Genomic DNA, 27,653 nt, shown 5'->3' with positions numbered 1-27,653 from the left:
ATTGGTAAGGTTTTTGAGAGATAATCAGAAGACTCGAGTTCGATTCTTGGAAGCGATTTTTTTTCATTTACCGTTCATGATCGATGTATTTCGCACTAAACGGTGAGTCGTAGATCGATAAAACAAAGCAATAACAGTAAAATGTATGTGTGTTTGAAGAATACAAACAATTCACACACATTCATACATCTCCAATGCTCTCAACAAAAAAAGCTCAAATCTGATAAAAAAAATCTTAAAAGCAAGATTCACTATCACTCCGCAAATAGCTGTGAAATACAATAATCAAAATAATCGATTATGAATGGTAAATGAAAAAAAATTGACTTCGACATCTTTTCAAAGGGCCAAACCGTCAGATGAAACTAGTAAAGCTGTCTGTAGCTCTTTAATTCAGTTGACTTAACTTACTTACTTACTTAATGGTCCCGCGCCGATCCTCCGGTGCATAGGGCCGTGGTAAAAGACCTCCACTGTTGACGATCCGGAGCCAGCGTCTTCACCTGGTCCCAGTCAAGACTCTCGTCGACAGTTCGAATTTCAGCGGCTAGGCTTCGCCGCCACGAGTTTCTGGGTCTGCCTCTTCTTCGATGTCCTTCTGGATTCCAATCTAGCGCCTCTCTGCAAATCTCGTTTTCGTCTTTTCGCAGCGTGTGCCCAATCCATCTCCATTTACGTTCCCGAATCTCGATTTCTAGCGCCCTTTGATGACACCGGCGATGTAGTTCCTCATTCGAGATCCAGTTGCCAGGCCACCAAGCGCGGATGATATTCCGCAGGCAGCGGTTTACAAAAACTTGCAGTTTTCGCGTCGTCACCGCATATGTGCACCAAGTTTCGCACCCGTACAGCAATACGGATTTGACGTTTGAGTTGAAGATTCGAATTTTCGTTCGTAGAGAGATCTGGCGTGACCGCCAGATGTTTCGGAGACTCGCAAATGCAAAACGGGCCTTTCTGATCCGGGTTTCGATGTCTTTCCTGGTACCACCATCAGGCGTTATCTGGCTACCCAGATACTGGAAGCACTCCACTTTCTCAACTTGTTGCCCAGCTATCATGAAACTGGAGGGATTTCCTGTGTTGATCTCCATCGACTTGGTCTTTCCGACATTGACTTTGAGACCTGCTGTCTTGGAACTTTCGGTGAGGTCGTCGAGTTTGCTCTGCATGTCCGGTTGTGTTTGGGCGAGCAAAACAATATCGTCAGCCAGGTCAAGGTCGTTAAGTTGCTCCATTGTTGAAGAATTCCACGGCAATCCTCGATTCGGTGCACAGTCGATCGATCCAGTCAGAATCTGTAAGCGTTGCTAGTCAGTCGAAGGAGGCCGCGGTGATCTTGTTGTAGTTGAATTAAATAAATGTTGCAGTGTTGTTTGTGGGGGTTAAGGGGTTCTCTTGGGTGGAGCAGTTCACCAAGCCACGCTAACCAGGCGAATGACCGAGCGAAAGATGGTCGTTCAATAACCCACCACCAGAGCGCAGTGCAGAGATGTGAGTCGTTGTCTTCGAGTGAAGAGGCGAAGCGTGCGATAGGGCGAGGCGAAAACGAGCGCGGGACGGGGGCAATGAACGGCAATGGGGTCAGAGCAGGTCGTAAAATAAATGACGATTTTACTCAGCCATTAGTTCGCGAACGCATCATAGCGATCCCAAAATTTCAACGATCGTTTGCCAAAGTTTGGTGCTTTGTTCCATCCATCTAAACGGAACAGGAATCATCGCCATTGAAGGATTCCATAAAAAGGAAAATCCAGTCTTAAGCTGGAATAGATTGGAACTCCAGGACCCCGCTGTTTCGGTTTGATTTTAAATCAACCCAACCCCGAGAGCGCCACAGCGCTCTACGACTTTAACCGACAACCACACCCGTCGGTGTTACTCATTTCGGTGCCTGGTTCAGCACCCAAGGTGGGGCCAGGTACGACGTCGCCACGCGCTTCGTTCATCATTGAAGGACCTAGTGCGCCACCGATAACATCGACAGACCGCCGCCGGTGCTACTTACCCTCGTACCTGATTCAGCACCCAAGGTGGGGTCAGGTACTCAGCATCCACGCCGCTTGCTTGCCGCCAAGGGACTATCAGTGCCCGGTTCAGCACCCGAGGTGGGACCGGGTACAGCAACACGACCAGCGAGAGCCAGCCAGCCCAAAGCCGACTTCATCGAACCCGACCTCGACGTCAAGGGAGAAAACGGAAAACTTGCCAGTGGAAACAAGGTCTAGTTTAAGAAAGTGGTGGGTGATCAAAAAACTGCAGCAAATTAAACGGTACCTAAACTTGATCCGAGGAGTTTTTCTTAGCTCTCCCGAACTTCCCTGCAACTTATTTTTGTGTAAGCTTGCCGACCCTAGGGATTATTAGGGGTTCATCGCAAAGCTGCCGATTGGCTAACAGCCAGTCTTACAAATCTCATCCATAACGATTAGAAAAAGTAGCGGTGATAAGATACATCCTTGTCTCACTGCAGCAGTTACCGGGATTGGTTCGGACAAGACACCGTCGTGCAAGACCTTGCACGAAAATGCCTCGTATTATGCTTCGATGAGATGGACTAGTTTCTCTGGGACCCCTCGTCGCCTTAGAGCCGCCCAGATGTTTTCATGGTTAAGTCGGTCGAATGCTTTTTCGAAATCAACAAACACCAGCAGAAGAGAGTCCTGGAATGCGTTGATTTGTTCCAGTATGATTCGTAGCGTTGTGATGTGGTCCACACATGATCGTCCGGATCGGAATCCAGCTTGTTGCCTTCGGAGTGTAGCGTGAATTTTCTCCTGGATCCTGTTCAGGATCACTTTGCAGAGTACTTTGAGGGTTGTACAGATCAACGTTATGCCTCGCCAGTTACCGCACTCTGTCAGGTCTCCTTTCTTCGGGACCTTTACGAGGATACCCTGCATCCAATCGGGCGGGAATGTTGCAGTATCCCAGATGTCAGCGAAAAGACGATGCAACATTTGTGCTGACAGGGCAGGGTCGGCTTTCAGCATTTCAGCAGGGATGCAATCGATCCCAGGTGCTTTGTTGGATTTCATGTTTTAGATTGCCGCTTCTATTTCAACCAGCGAAGGCGCTTCCGAGTTGACGCCATTTATGCGACTTACTGTTGGCGCTTCGAGCTGCGGATTCTGTTGGCCATCGCTATTCGTGACTCGGAAGAGTTGTTCGAAGTGCTCAGTCAATCGTTTGAGCTGATCTGTTCGATCGGTCAATAACTGACCTGCTCGGTCTTTCAGCGGCATTCTTGAATTAGTCCTAGCACCACATAAAGTAATCGGATATCTCCAGATATCTCCATTGGCGGCGGCTCTTTCTCCCTCTTCGGCTAGGGAGTTTGTCCAGGCTCTCTTGTCTCGTCTACAAGCTCGTTTAACGGGCAGCTGCTTTGGCTGACCCGGTACATGCCTGCTCAATTCCGACTTTCGCCTTTCTCCGATCATCGACCATCCTCCAAGTTTCATCCGATATCCATTCACTTCTTCTTCCACGAAATTTACCGAGAGTACCATGGCTCGTCGTGGTAAAGGCATTCTTGATTCCACACCACTGTTCTTCGACTGTCACGTCCGTCGGCAATTCCGAGGCTCGGGATTCCAGCTGTTCAACGTATGCCCTTTTCACCTCTGGATTCTCCAACCGACGGACGTCGTACCGACACCCGACTTTCTCCTCGCGCCGTTGGACACGCGCAACTCTCAGTCGTATTTCGCCAAGGATGAGGTGATGATCAGATGCAATGTCTGCGCTTCGTTTGTTGCGGACATCAAGAAGGCTCCTTCTCCATTTTCGGCTGATGCAGATGTGGTCAATTTGATTTTCTGTTCGGCCATCTCGAGATACCCAAGTGACCTTATGTGCTGGTCGATGGGGGAAGAGCGATCCACCGATCACCATGTTGTTGTTGCCACAAAATTCTACAAACAGCTCTCCGTTTTCGCTCATCTGTCCTAGACCATGGCGCCTCATGATGCGCTCAAGGTCCTGATTGTCGGAGCCAATCTTTGCGTTGAAGTCGCCCAAATGGATTTGAATGTCACCCTTCGGAATTTTCTCTACCACGCTGTTCAGTTGACTGTAAAACTGCTCTTTCTTCTGCAAGTCGGCAACGTCAGTTGGCGCATAACACTGGACCATTGTAAGGCTTCTAACCCGTGTTCTAAATCTGGCTACGATTATTCTTTCGTTTATCGGTTCCCATCTAATGAGGGCCGCGTTGACTCAGTTGACTTCATCGAGTTAAATTCACTGTTAGATTTTACGGCAGAAAATGCTCATCGTGTCCGATCAATAGTGCCCCGAGACAACAAGTTAAAGTTAAAACGCCTTTTAGAATAGATGATAGTGAAAAATCAAAAATTTAATTATGGTGAAAATTGAGGAACAATAAATGTGTACATTATATTTCAGTGCGTACATTATAGATCAAGATGATTTAACGATCATGAGAGCTTATTTTCCGCAGTTTCTACCTAAGTATGTGCATACATGCATTTTTTAGATGAGTTAGTTCGACAAATCTTCAATGTAACGCTTACACCATATCCGGACCCTAGGCTTCGTATGAAATGTTATGGAATGAATGTAGTTGTGTTGATGTCTGTTTATTTTGTAAGAACGAGTCAATCAGGTTATCGCAGGTATTCCGGTATCCCTCTTCCAGGAGATAGATTTCAACATGCTCCTCAAAACACATCGTTTCATTTAAATGGTGGATTTTAAACAAAAAAAAGCATGATTAAATGATACCCAGTTTAATGAACACTGTACAAATGAGTTAAACGAGTCATATGTTCTGATTTGCTGAACTATGTGCAAGTCATTAAACTGTAATTCTCAAACAAATTTTGAGTTATCTCGAAAAACGAGCTGAATGGTATGAGCTCGGCTTTGCGTTTGCTCGCTCTAATTGTGATAAATAGTCAAACTTGTCTGTGGTCGAAATGATTGAATTGGTTTTTATTTGTTGCTTCTTCGTACATTAACTGGGTCAAGTTTATTGTGCTTAAAGGACACTTTGTTGAGAAAAATGAAGCGCTACAAGTTTGTGACACTTTCTATCTGGAACTGCCCACTTACAAATTGTAAGTTACAATCGAAACCTGCAAAATATGTTTTGAATAAGCCCTCCCGTTGATACATGAATTCAGTTATCTGAATGGTGAATCAAGCGGCCCAACTTTGTTTGGAGTTAAATCTGATTTTTAACTTGATTGTATTCAGTTCTTAATATTTATTTAGACTTTTTATTTAAATTTTCTCTAAGATTCCTATTCATTCATTATTATGTATCTTTTTGTTGTTATTTTAAACATTATTTTTGCATAATTTTTGTACAATAAGAAGAGCAGTTATTGTTTATTCCTTTATGGCGTAATGAAGATTCGATTTTTGTTTTTTAACTAACAGCTTACAAGTTATGCTTAATTCGAATTAACGTCAATTGGATTGAACGAAAAGTCGTCAAAAGGAGGAAAAACGGAAAACCCGTCAGAGGTCCTTCTGTCTTCAATGAAATATTTAAAACAAAAAAAAAGTTAACACCTAGAGTAAGACCGTTACAAACCATCACCTGGCCATTCCATGTGGTTGGATAATTCGCAACGTGCTTCTCGCATCCATGGACGTCATTAGAAGTTTTTTTCCTTTTCCGTTTGCAACCCATTTTTGTTTTCCCTTTGAGGTGAATGTTTGTGTGTATTCTTGAAAAATTTATTAAATAATCATGTTTTTGATGGACGTGAGAGTGTATCGGTGATTTAATTACACAAAAGCGAGCATTAAAGGGCTAAAGACACAATTTTCAAGTCACATTTTGCAGTCCAGATTAGGCAAAAGTAATACAAAAAAGATGAAAACTAAAACTGAATAGAAAAAATATGCAGATATTAACTGAAGCAAAAATCAACCACCTCCAACGCAAAAGTTAGTTAGCCCTCCAACATCGATCCGACTTTGACCGAGAAGGTTTGATTAGTAAAAAATCACTTCGATGGCTTCCGCCTTCGCCTTCAAATAAACAATCAAATCAACAACGTCGTCCTTGTTCGAAAAGGGTGAGAAATACGGGCGGTAATTGGAACTATATTGGCCGTTTAAGCCGGAGATGCCCGAGACATCTTTGAACTGGTTCACGTGAACTTTGCCTTCACGTGGACCGTAAAAAAAGATGCAATGTGAGCTGGCTTGCAGGTGGAAGCTGAAATAAGCTTCACACTTCTCAATAGTTTTTTTTTCTCAACAAATCCAGCTAACAACAACGGTTAGACGGTGTTAATGCTAGGCGAACACCTTTTCAAAATGATTCACAGCTGAGCCTTTCGTATATTTTCCTGCTTTTGCTCTTTATGCTACGAAACTTTTGAGTCCATTTAACCGAGAAATTATGACGCACTCTGAACTTCTGAACTGGCTGGAGCATCCTTGTATGTTCTAGAAAGAATAATGTTAACAAAGCGAGGAGAAAGAAAAAAACTCGTCGAGATAGTTATATGACTTAAATGGAAAGTGGCCATGTTTTTTTTCCATGAGAACACCTTTTTACTACCCAGGAAAGACGTTCCATTTCTCAGATTGTGTTCAATTAAAAAACGCTTGACGAAAAAAACTGTTAGGCATCTTAAGAAATTAATCGACACCAGATGGTTCCATCCTGTTCCATCATTTTCAATGCTTCTCAAGGCAGGTTCGCACGGATAACTCAAACATTGATTGCCATCATTTTGACGGAGGCATCATCATAAAAGAGCCTGTTTTTTTTTTCATCGAACGCCACACGTGAGCTGACTTTCATTCATCATCATTAAACGGATAGCATCATCGTTATTTTTATGCGATAAAGTTCTTGTTAAGCATTTGAAGGTAGATGCACCTTTTAAAGGTGTTGATCAGCAGAGAGTATATTTCATCAGTGGCAGTCTCATTTACAATTAATTTGAATTTTTTTCCTAAACTTAACTCTCATTGAAAAACTTATTGCACAGGCAAATTTAATATACAAACTAAGGGTTCACGCTAGTTGATCCCACCATATGTTGTAGCACGTAAATATTTGTGGTATGTTGAGAGTGATTATTTCCTGTTCACGTATCTTCATCTTGTATGTTGGAGACGATCTTGATAATCATTTCTACTTATGTGGAGCGGCTTTGTGACAAGGTAAGATTTCATGGTTTAATATAATTTAATTTCCCCTCAATGCCTTGGAGAAATGTTATTGCATTATTCAATGCATTATGTGAATTCCATAAAAAATGGTTTTAAAGCAAACCAAGCAAAAATTGCTCTGCAATAGCACTGAAAACTGTTCATTAATTATTTTCACAGCAACTGTTCTATGTTGACTCAATCGCAGAACTTTATTTTAGCATGAAGCAAACTTTCGGCCATTCACTGTACGCGCACCAAGCTTAATCTTAAATCTTGTTTCTTCTACACTCAAATAAAACAAAATAATCATGAAAACTTATGAAGAAAATGAGAAACAGAGTTTGGTGAAATTGATTTTCGAAATCAAAACGCTTGGATATAACGTGTATGATAATTCTTCTTCTCCTATAGCGACCGTCAAAAAACTTGAATTTTACGAAGTTTCATGGTGAACACCTATGACCCCGTGCCGATTATCCGATGCATAAAGTCACTTTATATATGTTATCACTTATTGATTTTTCTCGCCGAGAAAAATCAATAAGTGATAACATATAAAAGGAACCGGTGATTAAGTCTTGTCAATAAAGTCACTTTGCCACATTTTATGTTAATGGGGATCTTTCAACAACTAAAAACTTACCTTAATCATATCAGAATGTTCTTAAATTCTGCAGATGAACTTTTTTACGCCACTGAACGAAATGCCCATGCTAGGTGTTTGGAAAGGAATCCAGACTTAGCCTAATAAATAAGTTGCTCATCTACAAACAGCTGTTCCGACCAGTGATAATGTATGCAGTTCCGATTTGGTCTAGCTGCTGCGCGACGAGGAAGAAAGCCATCCAGAGGATTCACAACAAGGATCTGAAAATGATTTTGCGGCTTCCACCTTGGCACAGCACCGAAGATCTTCATCGGATTGCGGGCATTGAATCGATCGAAGAGATGGCCAACAAAATCATCTCCAACTTCAGAGGCAAATCGATGCAGTCTTCCATTGCAGAGATTCGCTCTCTACAATTAAGTTAGTTTTTAGGATCTAGGATTAAGTTTATACATCTTTTTGCTCTACAGGATATTCTCCTCAAATACTTTATTGCTATACTAAATTTAAATCAAATAAACATTGTTTAGATTTTACTGAATCAAAGAGTTGAACTGATCATAATTGATCTGAACTCTGAACACTTAATTTACTTCAATAATGTAACTTAAATGTAATGATTAAAAGACTAATAAAGACATATTAAAAAAAATAGGCGTTTGGAAAGTGATAAGCAATTTTTTTCCACGCACTGATCTGGTTATAATCGGTAAATATAGTTTTTTTTGTTAGGGCTTTATTTTATACTAGCTCTGTGTGTGTTGTGACACATCCATTTGGAAAATGCAAAATAATTGTTTCTTGAACTTTATGAACATAAACTTAAAATCATTGTCTGTTTATCTTTAACTGTAGGTCTTTAGCGAACCGTGAGCAATACCACCCAAAAACCGTTTTTTAATTTAAAAAAAAATTACATTAAAAGACTTGTCAATTTTTTCAAATGATTTGAGATAATTTATAAATTATCCAAAAGTTATGTTGGAAAAGCTACTGTTTCTCGGATCACTGGTAATGAGGCGTCAATTTGTTCGACCGCCCGTCTCATTAACAGTGATGAATACCACCCTTAAAAAATTTAGACCAACTTTTTTAACTCTTATCGAAATGCAGTCTTCGGATGAAATATTTATCATAGTTTAAGCTTTAAGAAAAACCGTATTCAAAAGAAAGCGGCCGGATGGTGCCAAAGTTATTTGGCTGGTTTTTCATGTCTCTCCCGAAAAAATGTCTCAAAATCCCATACACACTTCAGGCTCGTTGAGTGACCCCTTCCCGTGAACCGATCTGGTCCAAATTTGACATGAGATATTGTACTAGGCCTAGGATCAATTTAAGCTTGCAGCGCACAACATTCCACAGGTTTTGAATCTCCCATATAAAGTTGGGGCAATCTATTGCCCATATATTCTATAACCAATTCGAGATATGTCAAATCTTGCCAGAATGACGAAATGGTTTTAAAAACTTCCCGGATTTTTCCCGTGTTTGTGTCCGAAAACAATTTTTAGAGTTGATTTAACAGAGTTAATGAACATCATTTTATTTAATCCTTAGATATAATTTGAGCGCTGCTAGAGATTTTTATCTAAGATTTCAATAGATACAAATGGATTTCATATTCAAACGATGATTTCAGACACATGTGGGCTAGTTCTCGAAAATACATCAACTATTCGAAGATGGTTTTTGAATAGTCATTGAACTAAACAAATATTAAAATAACATTTATATACACATCCTTTACACTTTTGAACACGTTTAACACGCTATAGGGTTTTTCAAACCGATCAATCTTTTAGCGTGATAAAATCGACCATGAATTTGGCGGAGAGCTGATAAAAACCAGGGTTGCTAGCGAACTGGAAATACCAAGAAAAACTTTTGAATTTCATCTCATCACAGGGAAACCGAGAATTTCGGCTTATCACCGGAAAATTGTCATGATAGAAAATTTTTCACAGAATTTCAAAAATTCTCTTAAATCAATTTCTTAAATAGTTTTTGGCAGTTAAAATCCCAGAAAAATAAAGTTTTTGGCACACCCAAAATAATTGTCACTTAAAAAATAAGTGACATCTGTAGTAAATTCTCGCCATACGTAATTTCATTTGAATTTTAAGTGATGGGTCAAGTGAATTCACTTAAGTGACCGGGCAAGTGAATTACACTATGACGTTCGAGTGAAATTTATCTGAGTTTCTAAGTAAGATTCTAGTTAATTATCTCTCGCGTTTTTTAATAAAAGAACACTTATAGAACAGCACTACGATTTCAAATACTTACATTACGCTTTCGCCATAAATTTATGGCGAAAGGAAAATTCCATTGTAATCCCAATTAGGCAGATCGGTTACTGCGGATAGTGCGACTTCTAAATCTTCCCTGCTGCATACCAGAAAATCCGTCCCGTTCAACCCACAAGCTGAAACATGATAACACCCTTAAGTAACTTTTTCTTACATCACGTTTAACACAAACTACCGCCAAAATCGCCTATAAAAGTATTGGGAAAATCCAAATTCAGCATAAGCTTTAAACGCTGCTCTTTAGAATTTGCCATTTTGAACTCTGAAAATAAACACAATTACAACCTGACAATCACTTGAAATTCAAGTGATGGGGAAGTGAATATTTTTTCTCACTTCAAATTCAAGTGACGACTGAAGTGAATGTGGATGAATTCACTTGAAATTTAAGTGACTGCCAAGTGAAATGTATATGTCGCACTTGAATGGAAGAAAATCACTGGATCCTTGTTTTTAAGTGAAAAATCATGTGTATTTTAAGAGTGAATTTGGGTTCAGTGCAGTCTCGATATAGATTTACCTTACACGCAAAATAATCTACACGTAGCGGTTACGTGAAAAACTACATAATTTTTATCCACCTGATTTTCACGTAGATGCTACGGAATAAATATGTAAACGGAATATATATGAAATCTACGTGAATTTTTAGTGAGTGTGATATGATGTGATAATGAAAGACTCGTGAAATTCCTTTAGTTTTGAAATGTAATTAAGGTCGATTCGCTCGTTTCTTTTGGTTTTCTTTTTATTTTGATTAAAAAAACAAGATTGTTATTTAAACAAAGTTTATTTTAAACCTTTTCGCCCAACACAAATAGAACACCATCACTTTACCACAAAAAAATCTGCAACAATTCGCATTCCGGGCCTGGTTCAATTGTGTAACCCTGTAGAAATAACAAAAAAATGGAATAAATAAAAATGAATTTTATGAATAGTAAGTATGTTACCTTACCCAGATTAGTCGAGAATTCGTCGTTTCATAATCCCATTCAGTTCCGTCAGGATGTCCGGAAACCTAACATCAACCTTCCGCAAAAGGATCTTCCGTGGCCTTAAAGAACAATTTATTTGGTTAGGAATTTAAATTTCATTGACCAAATCAAAAGTAAATAAAGCTATTCGGCTACGAATTACGAATATTGTGACAATTACTTACCTTCCAAATAATCCTAAGGCAATTGACAGATGTCACGGTTTTCGGTATGGTCCTAGCGATAAAATAAAACCTAACTTTCTCAAACATTTTCCCTAGAACGAACATAGTTATAAAACTGACCTTTTCTTATCAGAATTTGTGGAAAAACAAATACTCGAAACCGATTTAAAGCATCCACTTAGACTTTACGTGGATTTTCAAGAGGCAATGATGTTGCAGTATAGTAGTTACTACCAGGGTGGACTTGAAAAATTCTGGTTACTACAAGATTCATGTTGAATCGATATGATGCAACTAAATTTTAGTTTACGTGAAAAATCCCATAAAAATAATTTCTAAATTATTTTGGGTGTATAAAGATTTATTTTTGTTCATTAGTGAACAAACGAAGTTTTAATAGCTTTTCTAGCTCAATGCGGACCAAAAACAAGATATTCATTTTTTTTCGCTCTCCGCAAGTATGCTACTTTTACAAACATAACTCAAATATTATAAATTTTATAACATAACATTTGATACTGCACGGAGAAAAATAAATAGATTTTTTTTCTTTTTTATAGGAGTCAAACCCATTAAGGTCATTCTTCCTCGAAAAATACGGTCCTTTGGAGATTTTTTAGGGTAAAAAAATCTAAACTTTGAGAGCTTTGAGGCTGGTTTGCGAAATAAGACATGACCCATTTGGATTCCACCCGCATTTCGGTGTTTCTCTGCGTAGGTTTCTTCGCGGTCCTTAACGTATTACTTAATAAACTATTATGTTATCTAGTTTCCGATCACCAGTTTTAGTTGTCGACGTCAAATGATTCAGTGTTCGATATACGTATTTCATTAAATTATTTCGTGTATAAAAAAAAAACAATATTTAGACAGTGTGAGACATTTTAAAGCAGAGTTGCATTTTTCTGATGAAAGGAATTCCATTTTCCCCATAAAAAGAAAGTTATTCCTTGAAACAACAAAAACCCTATGAAATACATCAAAGGAATGTTGATTTCATCAATTGAATGTTTTCGTGGTTGATTGAGATCATTCAAGTATTATCTCAGTCAGAAGAATGCCCAAGCACTTACGAAACGTACATAAAAAATATTTTATTGATAAAAAAAAATTATGGTTTAAAAATTCATCAGCCATATTAAAGTATGTAAGCGGAATTTTATAGGAACTGGGAATAAATAAACAATTGGCCTAAATTCCAAAAAAATATTTATATATAGGAGTTCACTAGCACATTTAAAGTTTATGTTTTCACTTAAACTCAATCAATCCTAATTTGACGACTCAAAACTAATAAAAAACAAAGTTTCATTTGTTAATCCATCATAAAATGATTTAAAAGCGCCACAATAAGTTGTTTGTCTGCCTGAATAAAACCTAAGCCACAGTGTGAAAAATAAATTAAAATTGAATTTTATGATTTAAAATGCGACAAAAAAAATTGCAACATTTAATCCATAGATAATATGTTCTGAACTTTTTTTATTGTGCAAAATAGGTAATTTTCATACCAAAAAGAATATTTTCAATCATTCAAAACTCTGCTAGATCCACCACCGATATCCTTATTTCAGATGGAAAAGATGGAAAAGGTTCCATTTATCATAAAAAATAATCACACAAAAGACACATTCCACCGTCACGTGAAATCGCTTATCCAGACTTTTTGGAACTGTTATCATTCTAGAAGTCAACCAATTTACTTGAAAATTGTGACGTGAATTCCCTCAGTTAAAACAGAACAGGATAGTCTACTGGATTCACGTCACGAAATTTCAAGTTATTCTGAACAATTCTTTAGAGCCTTCACCTTCAAATTTTATGTACACTTTTGGATAGGCTGGCGTGAGTCTAGTAACCCAGGCGTATTGGGTTCGATTCCCGATATCGGCAAGAAGAACTTTTGGATTCGAATCCCAGAGACTATTGCAAGCGGAGTGGATTGCCAACCATTGTAGGTCTCTGGAGGTTGGATGCCTTCCCTCGACGAACCATTGGCCGTGGAAGCCTGAGAAGCAGTTCGAAGGCAAAGCCACACAGACATAGGCTGGACCTTGCTACCGATGGGAGAACCATACATACATACATTTTACCAGTTTTTTTTAAGTGAAAACCCTGTTTTTTTCATAAAATCATTCACAGGATTTTACTTATAGAATTGATTATACAAGGCAACAAAATTCAGATTTTCATGTACATTTTATTAAAAAAAAACTTTTATAGGTTGCCTTTACAGAATTGCTAAATTATGAAAATTTGTGGAATTTGCAAATATTCTGTGATGAACTAGTTTCATTTAGCAGAAAATGCACTTAACTGAATAATGCAATTTGAATCAATGATCAGCTCATTTATGTAATGACCCAGCATATAAAATTAAAGCATTAATCTGCCCAGCTATTACATTAGGAAAAAGAGGCATACCACAAGTGAATAGTTGATGGAAGTCCCTGTACAACATGATATAATTATCTTAAGGTAAGTAAGGCATGTCGTGCGTGGCTCCAAGTTACAGTTGCTCGTTTCCCGAAAGAACAGTTCATCACCGAGAAGAACTGGTTCTGGATCATCTAATGAATCTCCTGAAGCATCAGCATCGGTACATCATCATTTCTTCGGAAAGTTCTAATGCCTGTAAGGGCTGTTAATGAGTTTGCCAATGAAGATGGAACCATCTAAGTATAAAAGAAAGGCCCCTGCCAGGGAGTGCCGATAATAGTGCAAAGTAAGTCAACCAGAATCGATCTCATCAAGTAAATTCCTTGGTGCTCTTGAAGTGCAGAACCATCAACAACTAGAGTGACAATGTTCAAATATGTGAGTGATCTATCTGCATAGTGTCGATTTCCTGTCCGAAGAAACAACAAACAGTTTGCAAGTGGCAGGCTGTTACGGTGCATAATTGAAAAGCAATTTTCATAAGTGCTTTTAAAGTGACGTTGCAGTTGTATTTTTAATTTGACATCATCCTCTGCTAGCGTGATACATCATATGTTGCTGTAGAGTGTACAAGTGAAAAAAGCAATGCATTTTCTGAACAATAATGGAGAAGTTATCACTGTTCAGCTATGCGTTTTATTAAATTAACTCTTTTTTTCGAGCTCACGAATATATTTATTTTTCATTATCATTATCATTTAAATGAAAATATTCCCTTTTTTTTATCCCAATCATTCCAGCTAATTTTGGTCAGTTTATTCGCCATCGCCTGCAGCTACCCTGCGACAACCTTCCTAACGGCCCAACCAATAACGACCATCAACAATTTGGGTCCGGCTCCCATTGCCTATCCACTGCTTCCGGCGGCGGCATCTCCATCTTCCGTAACCGAAGTCGAATACCAGGCTCCGGGCATCAGTAAAGTGACCGAATATGCGGCGACACCCCTGGAACCAATTGTGGCCGCATCGCCTTATTTTGCCGTGTATTGAATGAAGCGAATGAATGAATGAATGGACAAGACTGCGTTCCGATAAGACTGATAGGAAATTGAACGGGATATGAATGTCGGGAGCAAATATTGTTGCTTTTTCTTCGGTGGTTTCTCTGGTCAAATAAAGTGATTTTATTCGCTCTATAGTTTGGTGCAATTTGCGTTTTGATCTCGTTGATGATGACGACATTGTAATAAGGTTGATAAGTTGTCAGTTTCACTAGACTTTCACTTCTTTATATATTTAATCGTTGCATACTTTCAATCAATTCCTTTCAGATACCAGTACCATGTTGACAGAAAAGTGATTTATATACCTTCCCATATCAAATTTGATTCTATTTGCTTAATTACTTCTCTAGTTTTACCAACAAAATTGAATTGGAGCCCCCTCTTCTTCCTGAGTACTGAAAGAAGAATGGTGTTTCAAATAATAATAGAACCATTTTTCGTACTCAAATATATCCCATCTCACATTTGGTTCCATTTGGTAGATAAATTCTTGGTTTATGCAAAACAATTGTATGGGAGCTTCCTCGTGCCTAATTTTTTCCCCAATTGAAGAAGAAAGGAGTCTCAAATAAGTAAATAATCTTTTCTTGCACCCAATTTCCCTCCCATGCCAAATTTGGTTACATTTCCTCGATAAGCTCCAAAGTTATGCGAAAAATTTGTATAATATCAGTTCTCGAGCTATGCAAACATGTGACATTTCTTTGAAAGACCCCTTCCCCCTTTCAGTGGCAGAGACCATAATAGGAACCTTTCCAGGCCTCAAAAGCATCCACCTGCCAAGTTTCAAGTAAATCCGATCAGTATTTTCCGAGTCTATAGGGAACAGACAGACATAAATATACTTTTATATACATACATAGATAGGAGAGAATGAGGATACTTGATGCCTGGGATACTTGATTCCTCAGCTATATCTCGAAACTGGAATGTCTTACAAAAATCAAATGTTCTAGAAAATGTTGCTAAATAGAACAGAACAACAAACCTCTTGTCTCAAATAATTAAAAAAAAAATATTTTGAGTTTTCGCACTTTGTTTGAAAAATGTAACAAAATGTGACTTGAAATATTTTTGATAACTTTTAAATGATTCCCAACGGGAAAAATTAAAATGAAAAAAAAAATATTCCAATATGTTAATCGTTAGAATATAATATGAACTTCTTAATGCCAACTTTATATTTTTCATCTGAATAAAATAGGGGAGAATGGGGTAACGTGGGCCACTCTAAATATCTCAGCTGTGTGTTGAGATAAAAATCTAAATCCAACTGTCATCGTCGTCGCTTTGCGTAAGCATGTTTTTCTATATGTTGTTGACTTATGTACGTCATATGCTTCTTTTATTTAACTACCCTAGAAAAATGTACTTACATAATTAAAAAAGCACCTGCAAATTGCATCCGTGGGAGACCTAAAGTACATAACAAAAATATGCTCATACGCTTATGATCTTAGTTTTATCATGTTCTTTAACGTAGAAAAGGAATTTTTGAAAAAACAAAAATAAGTCACACAAACGCAACCATTTTGCAAATAATAGCTTGTGGGGAATCGTAAGCCATATTTTGTGGAGTATCTTTGGCCACCGATATTTTGGTCTTTTTCAGAACTTAAAATACGTTTTTCCTATCTGCAAAGTTTTGTTATGCCAAATAAACTGCCGTTCCAAGCAATATTGTCCCATGTGGAAAAACGAGCAAACGAGAAAAACGCGATCGAAATTTCAGCTATATTTCCAATTTTTCTCTCAAACTAAAAATTCACCGATAGTTTTTTCGTAGTGAACAGTTCAAGTTAATCATTTTGCAATGTTTCCTCTCAAAAAAAATTACATTTCCTACAAAAAACAACAAACTAGAGCCAAAATTGCTCCGTGTGACACTTCTGCGTAGAATCAGAACGCCTCCACGAAAAACTGTCACACGGCTACAACTTTTCTATCATTTTAAAAGCACGTATAGTTTATTTTTTCTCAAAAACTAATGTTAAACCGTAATTCGGGAAAAACGTTTCTCATTGTTTTTAAAAATGTATAGTTGAGTATGGATCTTGTAAGTAGTGCCTACTGGAAAGTGTTTAGTGAAAATTTCTCTGATTAAAACACTCAAGGCTTCTCGCTTCTCCTCCGCCCTCTATTTTGGTTTTTTTTTCGGTGAATAGCATTACATTCAACAGTTTAAACTCACCTTAAGAGAATTTCGATAAAATTTGCATTTTTCATAGAATTTTCTCTAGTGTGACATTCTTGCGTAGAACTATCAACATAGAGACAACCACCTTGATGAAAATTTCGTATAAGTTCAGAACAAAGTATACTTGTTTGTGTTTTTATTCGAAAGTTAACACTAAAAGAGATTGTTTCCAGCAAAAAAGTGAAAATGACCCAAAAGTGACATGGGACAGACAGTAAAGAGTTATGAAAAATATTTGGTCCATTTTTCCAGTGCGATAGAGACGAACATAAATCCTATATAAATGATTTTGCTGAAACGTTCGTGAGCCAGGAATTGGCAACTATTTTCCTCATTTTTTTGACGTCATATCTATGAAACTAGAATAGCTAGGTAGAATCTGAATCCTTTATTGAATGTAGGAAAGTAAATAGATTAAAAATCAAGTTTTGTTTTTTTTTTTATGGAGCTTTGTTAGTTCATTCGCTATCAATGATTGGTTTCACTCAAAACTGATTAATTTGAATGTACGCAATGTTTTAATTTTAATTTAATACGCAATATTAACAAATCTAGAGGTGAATTACAAATTCTGACAACTGATTCGAATGCAAACCCACAAAATCTTCCCCATTCAATTTTGAATCAAATACATAAAAAATGTGGCTCTCCTGTGTTATCAATTGATTCAAAATTCTCATAGTTATCAACTCGTACACGTACACGTTTTTTTAATGTGCATATTTCAATCCTGTGGTTTCAGAGCTACAAATATTATTATTATCATCTAGAACTACAAAGCAGTTTGATTGACATGTGTTTATCTTGTCCATAACTTCTCAGCGTAAAGCAGAATGTAATCTGACACCAGAAATGTTCCTGAAAATTGAACCATAATCCCTCCTTACCTTCTAAGAGCCAAATTCTTCGAGGTTCACCAATTACGCTTTTTCTTGGGGGAAAACAACTTGTTCTTAGAAAACGGAACATCAAAGGCATACACATAAGAAGCTACGCCGGATTTAACTATGTCTGCTGACGGAGCTGTTGATGGGTTTGAAAGCTTTCCCGAGAAAACGTTTTGGGTGAACCTTTTTCGAACATCTGATTCCGGGGGGAGGTGGAAGGATGAACAAAAACATGACCCGATTCATTTGTCGTCCTTCGGGTATACTTTTGGGAGAAGAGAGCTTGCGTTTAATGTTGAAATCTTCCAGAGAGCTTACAGGAGCGTTTGGTCCTTACAGCATCCGTTCTGCTCTGCATTTTATTTTTGCGCCTTCGAAATCGTCCCGTGCAGTGCGGGTGGAAAGCTATAAAAGTTCAGTGAAAGCGTGGAATGTCCTCACTTAACATTCGACTTTGGTGCCGATAAGTTTGTCTTGAATCTTGAAGAGATTCTTAAGTGGTTTAATCAGCCAAAAGCCTGAAGGGTCACTGTTCGCATTGAAGATCATAGAACGGATAATTTATGGTGTCACGGTGAAAATGTTGGCTTGTGAAAAAATGGATAACAATAACCTATCACCGAGCTTTGGGATTACAAACGGAACCGGAAACAACAACAACAGCAGTGAAAACATCTATATTGACATTCCGACGCCTTCGACCAGAAGTGTGTCCCCGTTGTCTTCGGCCTCGCCGGGGAAGGACAAATCGTATGGGTTTTTCCAAAATATTTACCGGAAAATAAGTTTGAAGTCCAGTGAAGATCTGAATGGGTCGAATGCGGAAGAAAACTCGCGTAGTTCTTCGGTAGACTCGTGCTCATCTTTTAGTGAACAGTTGCAAGCACCGCCCAAAAGAAGATCAAGTTCCGCGATCAAGTCGATGGACCAAATAATATCCACTCATGAACATTCCAGTGCCTCAAGTGATATGGAGAGTAATTCTTCGCATGATGTAGACAAATCCCTGAGGGAGTGCCGAAGGTCTTCCGTGCGAAAGTTGTTGGAAAACTTGAACATCTCCGGACCTATCAGATCCAGATCACTATCGCTCAGTAACGCTCCGGGGAATCTTCTGAGCCATAAAGGCTCTAAGGGCGAATCGAAGGCATCGCTATTCAGCAGCAATAGCATCTCGTCTTCGACTCCAGTTTCCCAAGGCTACAATGGATCGGGCAAACTGCCGCCCAAGAAGATTCTCCGACGACCTGTTTCCTATACGTACATCCGAGGAATTTCTGGCCTTCCGACGCAACGTGTTCCTCGAACATCGGTATGCTGCAGTCATTACGGGCGCTAACCTTAATCGGATATTCCCCTGAGTATTCCACGTCATATCAATTCAGATTCAAGTACTAATGGTTGATAACGGCTTAATTTAAGTTACGACTCGAAATGGCTTAGTTATCTGGCGGATTAGCGACATATTCGGAAAGAGAAGTCTGTAAATTAGCGAATACAGAAATGCTTGAACTCAACGCGAGAATCTAAAGTGCAATTATTCTAAAAAGTTCTATTCAAACCATCTGTTCTAATGCAACATAATGATATGATAAAATTTGACCAAAACAAAAAGAAAACGATTTTATGAGTAATGAGTAACCTTCACAAGACTAACAGTGATTTAATTCTAGCTTAAAATTAAACCCGAAGAGGCCATCCAATAACTTTGAAATCAAACAAACAGCAACTAGGTGATTATATTCCAAAATCAAACCTATTGGTAAAATGTTACTATTTCAATCGAACACCAATTAATTGTACACCCAACTCTTAAGAATTCTTAAAACAAGTATTTGATAATATTCTCAAATAGTGATCCTACTGTAAAAAGCACTCAATTAGTAGCCGCTCATACGATAAGTCCAAACATATAAACGAGCCAAAATAATGAGCTGCGCTCTTATCATCATCGTATCCTGACCACAGATGGATAAATCGGCATTGTATATAGATACAAACTATGCATACTGCTAATAGAATATGCATTTTCAGCATGTAATACCGTTCTTGTAGATATGGTCTAGTGTAACATATTCAATTTTTTGAGAATAAAATCTTAAAACAACTGTTGATATTAACTTTAAATATGTCAAGCAGTGTTGGTTATTAATATCCGAATATCTTGATGGGGGAGAAAACAATTCTGTTGTGTTGTGAACATATCGGTTGCAATCCTTTTTTTTAGTTCTGTTCAAATATTTTTTCTTACATTTTGAACCCCAAACGCGCATTTTCGAAAAAAACATAGTATTGATCAGGCCCGTGCGAAGGACCCGGTCATGAAGGGGGGGGGGGGGGGGTTTCAAAATTCAAATTTCAAATTGTGACATCAATATTTAAGAAAACACAGAAAACGAATGCGATTGAATAAAAGCTTCGGGAATATTCAAAAAAAATAGAAATAAAATTCATCAATTTAACCCAAAATAAAAAAGAAACTAAATCTGAATTCTCAAATAAATTTCAGAAAAGATCAGAAATTAATGATGATTTATAATTGTTCAGAAAAACCATAATAATTTTTGTTTATTAATCGTCTCAATTAACATTCCTATCCTTCATTTTCAATCGTAGGCTTGATTGAAAAACTCCACAGAAATATTTTAAATTTGAAGAAATATTTAATCATCATTTTTATAAAATCATGATAAGAAAAAAATCCATTTTGAACTTGAGAGAATACCTTTGTACCTATTGATGATTAAATTTAATTTGATACAAAGAAGAATATAAATTTTATTTTAAGAGTACCAGTGATCAAAATTGGTGATGACAACATTTTTTATTTTGTCCGGTTATCAACCTAAAAGACTCCAGTTCATTTCTGAAGTTTACAATTATTACTTCATATATTTATAATACAACATGTTCAGTTCATCATTGAAAGCTTTATTGCCAAAGTACAGGTTGGGAAATGGGTGATTTCTGAAAATAAAGAAGAAACTTCTGAAAAAAAATATTAAATTTCAAGTTTTGTTATAAATATTCAAAGTACAAAGCAAGTACTTATTTATATGATAATAAATGTTGTCCATAAAAATTTAGCTTTAAAGTTGCTGCTTCGAAAAATTTATAATCTTTTCATAAATTACAAAATTATTTACGATCAAAAACAGATTATTCAAAGTAATAAAAATAAGTAAAACCTTTATAATTTTCAAGCACAAGTTTTATAGTTGAAAATTTTTGGTGCTGAATATTTTAAAGCCATCAATTGAAATACTGGGTCCTAGAAAGGACAAACGGTAGAAACTAGGTTTCTCTTTAAAAAAAATTAGATTATGAGGCTTATTATGTTTTCAGAGCACAAAAATTCAGACTTGAAAGACAATGAGGAACTTTTTCAAATTATTTCTATGAAATTTATAATGTTTGACTACAAAAATCAGAAAATTCATGTGAAAAATTAAAATAAAAAAAATGAAATTCGGTAAATTTAATAGGATTTTATATTCAAACAAAATAATACGTTGAAAAATATACGTTTCTTATATCGATGATATGAAGTTTATAAATCTAAAAATTAGTCAGTTTCAAGTGAAATCAATCATTGATTACTGATGCTCTAACAAATCTTCATGAAATTGAAAAAAATCTTATTCCTTATTTGTGTATTATACTTAGTATATTTTGGAATAATAATGATGATGATTATGATGCATGATCTAAGAATGTTAAATTCGACAGTTTTTATTAAGTTATCATTATCATACAAGCATGTCCGACTCTAGTAAGAAAATTTTAAATAAAAAAGATATTATTTAATTTTACAAATTTGTTGAAACCTGCATTTGTTTTTCACTGAAAAGTATCTTAAATTAAATTTGATTGAAATGGAGTAACGTGAACAAGTAGAAGATGCTATAGCTATTTTTCGCAGAAATCAAAATTAGTTGCGATCTAGGGAAAAGTGGATAATTGATTTGAAGCCCTTTTTTTTCATTTTTATGTTTCAAAGATTTGTCAAAAAGTAGTAAATGATTTTCACCTATTTTCAAAAGTGATTTAAAAAACAAAGCTGTTAGACAAAAACTCAATTGCATATTTGGATTTGGGCACCCAAATTATTCAAAATCATCTCTTAAATTCTTTGCACCTAGGAAAAATGTGAAATTTGAGGCCTTGAGTAATATGTCAAAAAAATTTTGGATATGGAGTTTAGGATTCTAAAGAATGAGAAACAAAAATTACAATTGAGGCTGAAATTGGATTCTTGAGAAATTTTTCATATCTGCATAAAATTTGAAATGACAAACACCTTTTTTAATAATCAAAGTGGTTAGTTACAAAGTCATCGATACTAGGATTTTGACTATGGAAAACTATGTAAAATTAGTGTTCTATGAATGAATTTTGAAGTTCAAATGGTTGGTTTCAATTGTTAAACTTGTTTAGTTACACTTCTTGGTAAAAACCCATTTTTAACACGAGTTATTTAGAGTTTTTGTGAATAAAGATTTGAGTTTCAATACAAAAGGTATTAACTGAATTACAAATCGAAATCTACGTCTACAATTGATTAGTTTCAACTCGTGAATATAGATCCGTAGAACGAAATGTCTTTGGCCTAAAGAATGATTTAAGACGAAATTCCGCCGGAGGCGAGCCGAACTTCTGACATATTTGTCAACACTCATTTTCCAACACCTTTTGGGGTCAAGTGATTTCCGGTAAATTCATTTCTTGTACTGAAAGTTTTACTTAGAAAAAATCTCCATGGGGGGGGGGGGGCTTAAACCCCTTAAACCTCCCCCGTTCGCACGGCCTTGGTGTTGATGCTTACCTTAAGGGATGAAAATAAGAAAATTTTCATAGATAATTTTACTACAAAAACGAACAAAATAAGGATTGTATAGAACTCTCTAGGCAAACTTCTTTTGTCTGTTTTCTTGGAAATTCACTGCTTACATGAGCTTCTGATTATTATTTTTTTTTACAGATTTGCTCTTGAAAGAATCAAGGGAATAGAACTTTTTTTTTTAAATAAAACCAAAAACTCGATATCAACAAATGACGATGATATGAGACAAACACTACAACGCACAAATCTAAACTTTCAGGAGAAATTAATCATTTCCTTCCAGGAGTTTTCATTTTATTAGGCGAAGTGTTTGTTGAATGCTTTCAGAAGAACTTAAATTTGAAATTCCAAATTCAAGAATTTAAAAAATTGTTGAATAAAAACCAAATTTCTTTTTTTTGAACAGGATTTATCAGCTTTCTCAAACATAGGAAACAGTTTAAGGGTACATCAAGTTTAGACATAGTTATTGATAATCTTCTGATTAATTTTTTATCTTATTGATCAAAGCAACCCCAGTTTACGGTACCTAATCAAAAAAAATAATGTAGTTCAACTTCAAAAAGTTGAAAAAGTAAATTTTTTAAAGCAATTTTGTTTTTCATCCCACATACAGTCAGTGACAAAAGTTAGTAACCAAGAACATTTTTTACCATCATCTTTTGCTTATGTGCCTTATGAAATGTTAAAAAATGTATGAAATAAAATGTAGGTACTGACTGACTGCTACTATTTGCGTTCCTTAAGACTATCATAAAGTTCATTTCTAGCCGCAGCCCGTGGCGTAGAGGATAGCCTTCCAGTCTTCTAAGCCAGCAGATATGAGATCGAATCCCGGTCACGGCATACATAGTACACTTTCTGTGGGTTGGTGGTTTTAGCATTTGTAAGATGCTAGCCATCATATCGCTTGTACGCCTGTACGCTTAGAGTTAAGAAAAAGGAATCTCTTCGAGGAAACATCAAGTTTCATTGAAATCCTGTATGTGTTTGTGCTCGTTTGTGTTCGTTTCAAAAACAAAAAATTAAATTTTTGAAAAAAATTATTATCAAATGTGTTGGACCCATTTTAAATTATATCATCAGAATTCAATGAAGTCAGTAACCGTGTGAGGGAAAGAAATAAATTCATCATAAATAATAATTATAACAAGTAAAAACATACAGTGACCGAAACAAGAATATGTTTTTTTGCATGTTAAAATATGAATGATTGAAAATAACCAAAAATGTCTTCTACAATTTGTTTTGAATTGTTCAACGGATAAATCAAGCTTAAGTTTACTTTTTTTGGATGAAGCAATTGGTATTGAGGACCAAAAAATGAAAAAGAATGCAAAATAAGAATAGTACCACTTAAGTTTTTCTACAAAAACCATAAATATCTTTAAAACTACTGTGTAAAAGTAAATATTAATGCTTTTAAAGAACTATTTGAATAGATTCCTGCATTTGCAATTAAATTGAAAGTTAAGATGAGCTGGAACTTTGGCAGTGGTTTATTCTTGAGCTGGTGATTTTTTGTAAATCCGGGAAAGCTTTCCGCAGCGTGAGCTCCAGCAAAACTGTGTTGGAAAATTACCTCGAAATCATCAATATGGGCCTGAATAAATCTCAAAATCAATATTGAGAATTGATTGGGTTTTAACTGCAAGATAGTGCTGCCATCTACGACTTGAAGCTGGAAGTGTGGTTTACTAAAAAAAAACAAAGTTTTTGAATTCCAACCTGTTTTTTCTGATTCAAAATGAACCCAGAATGTTTGTTTCATCATTTCACGTCATGTTTATGAAGAAAGTAAGAAGTTTTGGTATTACAGCTCAAATGTCAAACTCCTTAGAACTAGAGGAGCATCTCTTGAAAGACCCTTCAAAACCTTTGGAATACTAGAAAACGTTACAGGGATCTATTCAAATAGTTTGTAGAAGCATTGTTATTTACGTTTACACAGTAAACTTTAAGAAATAATCATGATTTTTATAGAAAAATATAAGTGGTACCTACTATTCTTATTTTGAACCCTTTTCTTGTATATTTTAGGTCCTCAACGCCAATTGCTCCATCCAAAAAAAATTAATTTATGCTTGATTTATCCATACTTAAGACCATATTTGCAATACTCGAGTGCATGTGAGGTTCGCGATATCTATTAATTAAGGTTTCTGGACGTTGTAGATATCCAGAATTGTCCGGAATTTGATACCAAATTTGGGGAAGGTTCGGTGCTGTCTGGTTGCCGGGATTTTGTTGAAAATTGCTCGGATTTTGCACGGATTTATACACTTTATTGGAAAAATCTACAAAAAAAAAAACTTAAAAAAAATTTAATTGGCGTATCCTTAATCTGAACTATAGTTTATAACTGACAGGCTGACGTACTTCGAACAATACACAAAAATTTTTTTTTTGCGTCCAAAGACGAAATTTTTAGACCAAATGTTTTAAAAATAATCTTGAACGATTTTTATAAGCCTTTGAAATGATTTAAAATCGGCTGATGTGTTTTGACAAAATGCGATTCAAGCGCTTAACTTCAGAGTCGAAAATACTTGTGTTTTGACCAAATTTTCATGGATTTTTTTTTTAAATCAAATGCCCAGATTCTGCCAGATAATAAGATTAAATGGCACGAATTTACCCTGTCCGGATACGTTCGAGAAAAATTCTTGCAACCTTACAATAGAGCACCAGTTTTCCATTGTTCCTGAATGTTTTTGTTTTTCTGTGGATGTCTCTAAAATTCCTCATTGGGATTTGGAGGTATTTTGAACCGTTTAGAGATTTTGTACAGCAAGGCCGTGCGAACGCGGAGGTATAGGGGTTAAACCCTCCCTCCCCCGGTTAAACCCTCCCTCCCCCATAAACATTTTTTTCAAGTAAAATCTTCTATCCATGAAATTAATTCACCGTAGAAATGTGAAATTACTTGATCCCAAAAGGTGTTAAAAAATAAATGTTAATAAACATGTCAGAAGTTGGCTCGCCTACGACGGTATTTTGTCCATTTCACTCTGGATTAAGTTTGCCAGATTTTTTTCAGTACGTATCCGGGGGAATTTTTTTAAAACCCAAAAATTATTTAACCAAAAAAAAAATATTGAAAAAAAAATTTCTTATCAAAATTTATCGCCAGATTTCAAATTGTATTTAAAGCTTCCAAAAAACCTTTCTAATTTATTTTTACAAAACTTGCTCAAAAAATTTCGTTTGGGAAGCATGAATAAAAAATTTAAAACACAATTTGTTTTTTTTTATTTGCCAAACAAAGTGAATAAATCCGGTCTTTTTTCAATGATATTCGGGCAACCAGGGCTGTATTTGGTATTTCTTGGGGATCATTAAAATATTACGCTTTTAGGGGGGAGGGGGGGTATAGTGTGTTACGCTCTGTGGATTTTGCTTAAGAATTTTGAGACGAATGTGTTACGTAGGGGGGAAGGGGGGTTGAAAATGCTCGAAAATTGCGTTACATAATATTTGAACGGCCCCTTGTTCTTCTAAATTTTTAACTCAACATTCAAAAGGGGTTTCAAAAATTACACAAGGCCACAAAATTCACATTTTTCTGAAAGGCAAAGAATTTAAGCTCTTATTTTGATTATTTTGGTAAAATAGGTAAAATTTATTTTAAAAAAATCTGCGCTTTTCTGACAATACTTTAAAACATAACAAAAAAATTAAAAAGATTTATACAAATAAACTTTTTTTAAGACCGCAATCAACTTTTTAGGATCCTTCATCGTCATCATCTACACTCAGAAAAATACTATTAAGTTTGCCATAAGATTCTCTTATAAACTGGCGCCATAAGAAAGTTCATTGAAATTTATAAGATTGTCTTATGACGTGAATGAATTCTTCAAATGAACGCCTACTTCGTTGAGAGGTTTTTGCTTTCCATAAGAGGGTCTTATGGAAACAGAAAATGTCATGTTTGATGAGAATAACTCAAGATAATTGATATTAAAAACATTTTATTTATTTTCTAGCTTGTTTCTATCTAGTTTGTTACATCATTAGCACTAACAGCAGGACACAAACACTCGGTTCCAACACATTTATTCTGCCGCATCGGATCCTTTGAGTTTTTACTTTTTCCCGGTCAATATGCTGAAACGTAAACAAAAAATAATGTGTTTGAGTTTACAAATAATATCAACGTTTACAAAAAATAAACTATAATGGTTTCACGCCTCGTGTGACGATGAAAAATAATGACTGATGGAATGAATGCGTTCATTATTTTTTCACAATGCCGTTTCTTCTATTTTTCATAAGAATTTACTTTGAAAATTGGAAGAATTTCATAAGACTCTTATGAAAATCAATTTTACACTCTAAAAAGCGGTTCATAAGATGCATCTTATGAGAATCATAATAAGAATTTGCCTGAGTGTATATATTGTTTCTTAATTGCATAAAGTGAAATTAATAAATTCATAATCATTTTTTACTTTCATGTAGATTTGTTAGTTAATCAGTTTTTTAAACGGTTCACTTAATGTTATTATATTAAATCGTCTTCTTAGAATCGATCGTGATTTTTCAATTATTCTAGGAAAATTTCGAAAAACCATTCTTTATAGAAACTTTAAGAGTTAAATTTAATGTGAATTATATATGTACTTTCTTTGTGGTCTCAATATTTACCACACAACTTTTAATTCTTTTTTTTATCAGTTTAGTATTTGATAATTCAAGAAATCATCCAAACTGCTAATTAGTCAGTGAGTGTGCATTGAATATGTTGTATTTTAAATTTACAAAGTTATTTTTGTGAACTTCAATCATACATGAACTTTTCTAGCCGTTTATTTTAACAACTGTTAAAATTAGAAAATAAAATTGGATTTCATCTCTGACTTTGATCACTGTTAAATACACAATTTCATTTTCATCAGATAATATTTAAGTATTATCTATGTGTTTTGAATAGTTTCTCTAAAGTTCAAAGAGATTTTTTTCATTATCCAAAATTCACATTACGAATCTTGATTAAATATTTTATTCATGGTTCATTGCTGACCTGATCTGAAGTTTATTTTAGAACTCGA

At 35.8% G+C, this 27,653-nt stretch overlaps 1 protein-coding gene across 1 annotated transcript; it reads left to right on the top strand.

The window, feature by feature from the left end:
• Nucleotides 1-18,208: 18,208 nt before the first annotated feature.
• On the top strand, nucleotides 18,209-19,885 carry LOC129755393 (uncharacterized). Its single transcript, XM_055751849.1, has one exon. It carries the CDS (start codon nucleotides 18,337-18,339, stop codon nucleotides 19,093-19,095), a length of 759 nt encoding a protein of 252 aa, XP_055607824.1. The 5' UTR covers nucleotides 18,209-18,336; the 3' UTR covers nucleotides 19,096-19,885.
• Nucleotides 19,886-27,653: the final 7,768 nt, after the last annotated feature.

This window comes from Uranotaenia lowii, chromosome 3 (assembly GCF_029784155.1).
Source record: "Uranotaenia lowii strain MFRU-FL chromosome 3, ASM2978415v1, whole genome shotgun sequence".
NCBI lineage: Eukaryota > Metazoa > Arthropoda > Insecta > Diptera > Culicidae > Uranotaenia > Uranotaenia lowii.
Note: the sequence above shows the minus strand (reverse complement) of the source record. Positions and strands in the feature narration are given on the sequence as shown.